The 8,101-nt window shown below is 38.1% G+C and overlaps 1 protein-coding gene across 2 annotated transcripts in view; it reads left to right on the forward strand.

Moving 5' to 3' along the window:
• The first annotated feature begins 1,273 nt into the window (after positions 1–1,273).
• Positions 1,274–8,101, forward strand: part of LOC103605385 (A-kinase anchor protein 7 isoform gamma-like) — an 80,406-nt gene continuing 73,578 nt past the window's right edge. For both annotated transcript variants that reach the window (XM_008589958.1, XM_008589959.1), the window contains exon 1: positions 1,274–1,367. In XM_008589958.1, coding sequence (XP_008588180.1) covers positions 1,290–1,367 — 78 coding nt within the window. In that variant the 5' untranslated portion in view covers positions 1,274–1,289. The remainder of the gene's footprint in view (positions 1,368–8,101) is intronic.

The raw sequence follows: 8,101 nt of genomic DNA on the forward strand, positions 1-8,101 counted from the left end.
AACTTGGAAAAAGTTTTTTTCCTTTTGGATTTTGCTTCTAGGATACTAGAGCAGTACCAGTCCAGAGCTAATTATTCCCCACTACTGAGGCAAGAGCCTTCTGTTTATGCAATCCGTGAATCTTGAGGTTTTTCCAGTCTGGCTTATGAAACAGATGGTATTCCTGACCCTGTGTGAGTGTTGGGCACTGTTACCTCTAATCCTTCTGAATGTGCTTTTCCCCAGCCTGAGACAGTTTCCTTGCACATATGTACTGATCAATACTCAGCTGAGTATTCTAGGGGGACCGTTTGCAGACCTCTGGAGTGTTCTCTCAATGTAGGCCTCACTTCTCAAGTACTCTGTGCTACAACCTTTAGCTGTGTTCGTCTCTCCTCTCAGCTCTCTTTCCTCAACCCAGGGAGATGGCCGGGCTCCATCTGGGTTTCTCCTCCTTGCACAAGGGCTAGGACAGTCAAGGATGTAAGCTGGGTCAATCAAAGGGCTCATCTTGTTTGTCTCTCATTTCTCAGGGAGGGTTCCTGTTACTTCATCTTGATCAGAAGCAGAAATTTTATTTTATTTTTTAAATTTTTTAATTGGTTATGAATATTCATGAGATACAAAGCTGATTGTCACCCCTCGTGCTCAAGATGTGAAGGCCAGATTCATACTGGCAGCATGTCCATTACACAAATTGCGTTTGTACCCTGTGTTACCCACCCAATTATCCCCAACCTCCCTCCCTCTCCCCCTGTCCCCCCAACTCCACTTTGTAGCCCAAGGTATGTTCTCTCCCTCTGCAAGTCCAGTGCATCACTGTGGTCTTTCTTTCCTTCCTTCTTTCTCTCATAGCTCCCACTTATGAGTGAGTACATGTGGTATTTATCCCTCTGTGAGAAGCAGAAATTTTAGATATAAAGGGATATAGATAAGTTCGTCCTTTTTTATACATATGGAAATCACTGGGATATTCAGTGAAAATCAGCATCATATTGGCCAAACAGTTATTTTATGTTTTAGATGTTTCCTTTTCAAATTATTGCTTTTCTGTGCTTTACCCCAAGTTTGAAATCACTTGGAGATTTAACTGTCATGTAGTATTTTGTTATATTACACATTGTGTTTTTTCCCTCTATTTTTGAAAAAAAATCTCAAACAGGTATATAAAGTAATCTTCATTATACAATAGTTATTTTTTGAATTGGCATTTTTATAATTTAAGATAACTATGTGTTATAGTAGCATCTTTGTGTTTCTTTTTATTTTCTTTAGAGATTGCAAAAAGGACATTTCAAGGAAAAGGCATCATGGCAGGAGAAAGCAGAAGTTTTAAGCCTCATTTGACGTTCATGAAATTGTCAAAAGCACCATGGCTCCGTAAGAATGTGAGTGCATGTTTTCATTGTAAGCCTTGTTTTACCAGGCCACACCAGCCTTAAGTATGGTGGGGGGCATGAGTGACATTTGTAGTGGTTTTTGATGTTCTACCAGTATTGCTCCTGGAATTCCAAGTCTGTTTGATTCCAATGCCCAAGGGTGCTGAGGATGCTCAAGGTCCTCCATGGAGGCTGTGACAGCTGTGCCCTCATTTGCATACTCTGACCATCATTTATTGCTACTTCTTCTATTGCCACATCTGCTTCATCCCTTGAAGAGCCTCAGGGTGGTGCCAGAGTTCAGTTTTACTGCCTTCTTTGCTTATGGTTGTTTGCATCCTGCTGCTCTCAAAGCTTCCTGCATTGGCCTGCATACACTGGTGCTGCTCACTACAACTGGGTTCTTCAAGGTGGGACAGGCTTTTGGACCCCCTTTTATGTAGCTTGTTCAGGTTTCCAAAAGACCACCTTGCTCTTTCAGCAGTTGCCTCCATTGAGGGCTTGGAGCAAGGTATCAGGGGCTGGGTAAGAGGGTAACTGAGGGACTGCCCTTCATTCCTGAGATACTAAAGAGTATATCTCCCTGAGGATGGTCAACAGTGACATGAGCTAAGGGACATGTCTTTTGACTTCCCCTATCTCAGAGTGATTTTCTGCCTTTCTAGGCCACCCCCTCCTCCTTCAGAGGTTGGAACAACTTTGGACTTTCTTCTGGATTCATGAGCAGTTCTCCTGAAATCCTAAGGGCACCGTTCATTGTCTTCCCATTTCAGCCTAGGGGGTTCCTCATGCACGTTAAGACATCTGATGGCCTGCTCTGATAGACCAGAATTTTGGAGATGGGAATGCAGATTAAAATTGCTCCCAGCTCTCCATGACCCTTTGCTGCACTTAAGACTGATTTGCAGCTCTGTAAATGAAGGTCATGTTTATTAGTAAGTAGAACTTTTTTCTAAATTTGGTGCATTTTGTACTTAATGTCTCCATCCTTAGAAAGTCTTTTTGGTCCTTTAAAACCTGGGTTTGGATGATTCACCTTCCTGTGGTTATGAGTTTTCTGTACACTATTGTTAAAGTTCTCAGAAAGGTATTTTGCATGTTTTTTTTTTTAATAACTGTGACAAATTCAGTAATGTCTATATTAGGTATCATTCCAGGATATGTTGGGTCAAAATAACTTGTGTAAATGATAGATTATGAAATCTGGAATGATAATTTATAGACTGACAGTTTACTTCTTTACTTGTTATCTTTCTTGTTTTGCTTTCAAATGGATTGTCCTCTTCCAAGTAGTTTCAAACTTTATCACAGAATGACAAATCAGTGGTGAAGGTAATATCCCCATTTCAAAATGTTTCTTTGTCTTTACAGTTTAACTTTGAAATGAAAGCCATTTACCAAAGGAATGTTTAAACTATTCTTGAATCTGTATTTCAACATTTCAGATTGCATTTAAATGATTTCTTGCCAGTTAATTTCACAGAATCCACTCCTTTACCCTTTATAAAAGGGATATGAGAATTAGAAAAGTTAAATGACTGAAGTAGGATTACATTCTCATCAGTTACAGAGCCCTGTCTCTGTATCAGAGAATCCATCCTATTCCATTCTCAGTCTTATGTTCTTCCCTCCCACTGGCCAACTCCTGTTCACCCAGATTCATTTCTATATGTGAGGAGTCCCATGGTCCAAATTATATTAATTTGACAAATATTTATTGAGTACCTCTATGTGCCAGACAGTGGATGCTGGGCATAGAGTGGTGATCAAAATAGAAACAGTCTCTTCTTGAGTGGTGTATAAACTCTAAATCAGATTGCATTTTGTTTAGATTAGAATGCTTAATCTTTAGAAAATAAATTATGATCTTATGGTTTTTCAGAAAGCCAAATAAAAATTTTTTCTTTTAATTTATGGAATGACTGTATTCCAGTCACTACTATGATGGTCAGTGTTCCTGAATGCTTAAGGAAGTAGCTCTTAAATTTTGGGATTCATGGGTCAGCTGTAGTGCTTGTTGAAGGTGAAGATTCCACCTGCTATCCTTAGATTTGGAAGCGGATCTGGGCCTTGACTTTTGATATTCAGTAAGTGCCGTAGGTGATTCTGATCCAGACGATCTACAGAGGAATATAGTTTGAGACCCGCAGGCCTAAATAAATATGCAGCAATTTCTTTATGCAGCAAGTCTACTGTGAAAGTTAAAAACGGTATGAAAAGGTGGCATACGTATAAGTGGATTTCATTTATTTACTTTACTATAACTTGTGGTTTGGAATGTAGATTGTTTGAAAATATATGACTCAGTTTTTTTTGTCTTAATTTTTTTTTTTTTTTTTTTTTTCATTTCCAACGGTCTATTTTTTTCTCTCAGCTCTAATTGTCTTTTAGGTTTTTATTCTTTGTCCACCCATCATTTACAAGTGATTAAGACAGTAATGGAATGTATTGCTAGCTTTCAGTATTATTTAAATTGATGATGAAATAAAAGGAGAGAGAGAGAGAGAGAGAGAAAGGGGGAGAGACACAGAGAAAGGGAAAGAGAGAGAAAGGGAGAGAGGTGAAGTAATAGTCTTTAATCCTCACTCATATATTAGATTTGACTCATTTCAAGTACTTTATTTTTAACTTTAAAGGTTATTCTAATTATAAAAGTATTACCTGAATATATGCTCACTGAAAACAATTCAAATACACAAAAACCTATAGAATTAAAGAAGCAATTTCTCCCTTTCCAACACCCTGCCACCCCCTTCCTCCCAATATAATTTTTCTCTCAATAAAGGATACACTCCTAGTGTATCCTTCCAGACCTTTTCCTATGCAAATATATCTAGACACATACATACATATAATTTCTTTAGAACAGAAATAAAACTCTATATATTATTTTAATTTACAATAATTTAAATATTCTCCCCATGAATAGATTGATTAGGTTGATTTCTGTTTCTTTGCCACGAGAAACAATGCTGCAGTGAACATCCTTGTTTACTATTTTTGGGTAGATATGCCAGTATTTCAAAGAACCAATTTCTTGAAGTTGAGTTGTAAGGTCAAAGGGTATTATTGTACATTATAACTTTTCAAAAACACCTCAAATTGCCTTTTAAAACAATGGTATCAATTTATACTCCCAAACACAGTATATGACAAGAATGTTCATTAGAGTAAATCTGTGGTAGAAGGAGGAATGGTGGCTTATAAAATTGGTATGGTCATTTGAGCTGTGAATTATGCAGCTGACATCAAAAAACATTTAAAAATTCATATTCTTTAACATGTTCTTGCTGCTGATATTATCCTAAAGAAATAATTTGAAAAAGCAAGTTCTTTCTGCATAAAGATGTTTACTGAAGCATTATCAATAATGGAGAAAAATTAGAAATAACATCCATAATAATAGGGGAATGTTTAAGTCAATTATGGTAAATCATATTAATGATTTAAGCAGCTTTTAAAGTAGATACTTATAAGGACTCTGTAACAGCACAAAAAAGGTAAAAAACATATAGAATGTATACTCTAATTAAAATTTTTTATCAATTGCTTCCTTGGGGTTTGCCTTACACAACACCTTAATGTGTTTCAGTGCATTTCAGAGGTAAAAATGGGTTCCCACAATTGCTCTTTTAGCCCATGATTTCTCTGGTAGATCAGTGAATAGAGCTGACCTTAATGTCATCCAGAATGTAGTAGAGCCCCCTTGACATACTGAGGATTACCATCTTGGTTGGTTGGGGGTTTGCTGGGGTCCTGAGGAAGGGTGGGCCTTGGTGAGCTGAGCATAGAGAGAAGTGGTGATGAGCAAGTAAGATGCCCCCTGGAAATTCAGGAGTGAGGGGTAGCCCCTATTCAGAAACTGGAAGATTTTCCACTGTCTCGGGGAGTTTTCCTTTAGTTTCTGCTATGGAGGGGTGGCACATAGTGAGAGTGTCTAGAAAAGAGATAAGTAATATTGCCCATTAAGATGCTCTGTTTTGAAAATTGGTGCCAGTTGGTGTTCTCCTTATATCTCTATATTATCTGCTAGAAGTTCATCTGGAAATAATTTTGTGTATGATACTGGTGTACTCTTAAGATACTGATGGTACTGTTGTCGGGGTTGACATGATATTTATTGGTAAAGAGGGGTGTTTTGGGTAGAGAAGTGCTCTGGATTATTATAGGCAAATTCTGAAATAGTAAGACTGATGATCCATTTTTGTTGTCTATAGGAGGTGTAATGAGACATCCTGTAACTAGTACTTCAATTGCGATTTTTTTACATCACCTAGTCATTGTCATTTTTAATGACCTGAAAAGCTGCTGACTTAAAAAATGATAGATTCAAAATTGGACTTATAATTGGTCTGCTTATGAAGGTAAAACATCTCACTGACGTCCAAGATGTGGACAGAAGGCTAGTGCAGGGGATGAATTTATGACCCTGGGTGTTCATAAAGATCTAGCATGAGGATTTCCCAGTGGTGTTTGGTATGGGGTGCAGAAGTCCCTGGGCTTCTGGGGTCCTGTCCTCTGGTAGGCATCTGTTTGCAGGTAATAACATAGAGTAAAAGTAACCAAAATTCCAGCAGGGTAACCAAGAGTTGTGTGCAGAATTTTGAAAATGTAGAAACACTTTTTTCAATTTCCTGGTGTGGAACTTTCTCTGTCACAGCATGGTATTCTGTTTCCCGAGTTAGAGAACTGAGATGAAGCTGAGGACAGATTCTGGGAAACATAAGGCTTTTCTTGGCAGTTGTATATTTTTCTATCACCAGGAGACATTTAGTCAATGTGTTTTTTAGTTTTGCATATTTTTAGTTTCATGAAATTCTGGTGGGTATTTTGCAGAAGAAAATATCAAAAAGATTATAAAGTTTAAAGCTATTCTGATGGTAAGTGTGCTTTGTAATTTTTTTCATCAAATGAATGAAGCCTCAAAAAATCTTATTAAATTACAATGTTTAAGTTATTTGTACAGTGTCCTTAGAATATATTTGTTTGACATGGTTACTCTGCTACTTGTTCAGTTCCATGCTTTTTATAATGTACCCTTTTGAATTTATTTTTCTCATTGAATGACCTGTGTTTCTGTGATTTAGACATTGCAAATCCTGGTTGGTTAGAAGTGTGTGCTGACACTTGGTGGCAGAAGAAGACCAGTTTCAAGTCAAAGAAGCATCTTAATGCAGATCTAGAGTCCTCAGGAAACAAACGTGATCTCCTAATGGATAGATCAATTGTTTTTAAGCATTAACTCTTCTGGGATTCTTAGATACCCTCCCTGATTTATGACTCTTTCAAATTACTGACGCAGCACATAAACTAACAAAGATTTTGTTTATTAATTGGCACTTCCTTGCAGCAGTTTTTCAGAGTCGGACAGTGAGAGTACTTTAAAATGAAAAAAAAAAGTCTTCTTTGAAAATTGCTAGCTTCTCTTTTCACTTAGACTGGTGTGTTTTGAGTGTGGAAGTTGATATGCACGTAGCAAGGGCTCAGGGTTGGCCATCAGACCATATGATGATGATGTTGAGGGCGAGTGGGGAGGAGGGTACAGAGCAGTCAGGAGTAGGAGTGACAATGGGAAACAAAAGGAGAATGTATGGATGAAAATTCTGTTCTGATGATACAGTTAAGGGGAATCCCAGTTCGTGAGGTGTGATTGAATATACATAACCAAGATTGTAATTAAAAATTTCTACACTAGCTTGGCTGAATCCCAGTCCTTCCTAGCTGTGACCCCTGTATGTCACCTTTCCCCAGCCACTACCATTATTTATTCTTGTCTGTCTGTCTGTCTATCAGGTAGCATATTTTTTTAGGATTTTGTTAACTGTCCGGGTATAATCTGGCTGCTACTCACTTTTTGGGGTCTGCATGATAATGAGCCTTTGCAAACCATTTCTAAACTCAGGAACACTAAGACTACTCCTTCTTATAGGAGTCTGTCTAATAAATCTGAAGGAGCATGAGTTTTCTTGTTTTAGCTCTGTGGTTTAGCCCTGGACAAATAACATAACCTCTCTTGACCTCTGTTTACTCAGTGAGAGGAGGAGCTTAGTCTGAATGCCTCTTGACTTCTGTGCTATTCTGAAATGTCTGTAAGGTAAGCACTTCAGGCAAATAGGCTAATTTGGCTTCACATAGAAGTTTTTTTTTTTTAAAGCTGGGATTGGCTTTCTTGTATACATGGAAGGAGAATGATAGAAAGGAGAAAGGTCTTCAAGTACTGATAGGAGGATGGTGGCAATTTAGATCTGAATCTTTCTACCTGTTTTCCTGGAAACCATGCAGACTGATATTGCAAACTACATCTTTAATGAAACTAGGAAATAGAGAAATTCTGTAAATACTGGCGTGGTCCACGCCATGGCAGGATCCTAAAGGAGTCAGCTTGGGCTGCCCTCTCTGAGTTGGCAAGTCCTCTGGAGGGAGAGCTGCTGGCAAGGCCACAGCTATGAGCACTTGCTACAACCATAAGGGTTCCTGCCTTGGCTTCGTGGCTTTTGCCTTCTCTTTTGATATTTTGGTTAGCGTGGCAGTTCTCTGAATTCCCAAAAGATGATAAAAATAACACAAATGATTTTGCGGTCATTGAACTAAACATTCCCACAGAGGATCCGAGTAAATTGGCCAATTTAAAATTATCCCCTTGTGATAGATTGACCACACCAACATATGTTCCAAAAGCACCGCTCATGACTAAATATGAGCTGCAGCCTAATGTAAGTTGGCAAACATCATTTACTGGAGAT

Source organism: Galeopterus variegatus, unplaced genomic scaffold, assembly GCF_000696425.1.
Source record: "Galeopterus variegatus unplaced genomic scaffold, G_variegatus-3.0.2 Scaffold5778, whole genome shotgun sequence".
In the NCBI taxonomy this organism is placed as follows: Eukaryota; Metazoa; Chordata; class Mammalia; order Dermoptera; family Cynocephalidae; genus Galeopterus; species Galeopterus variegatus.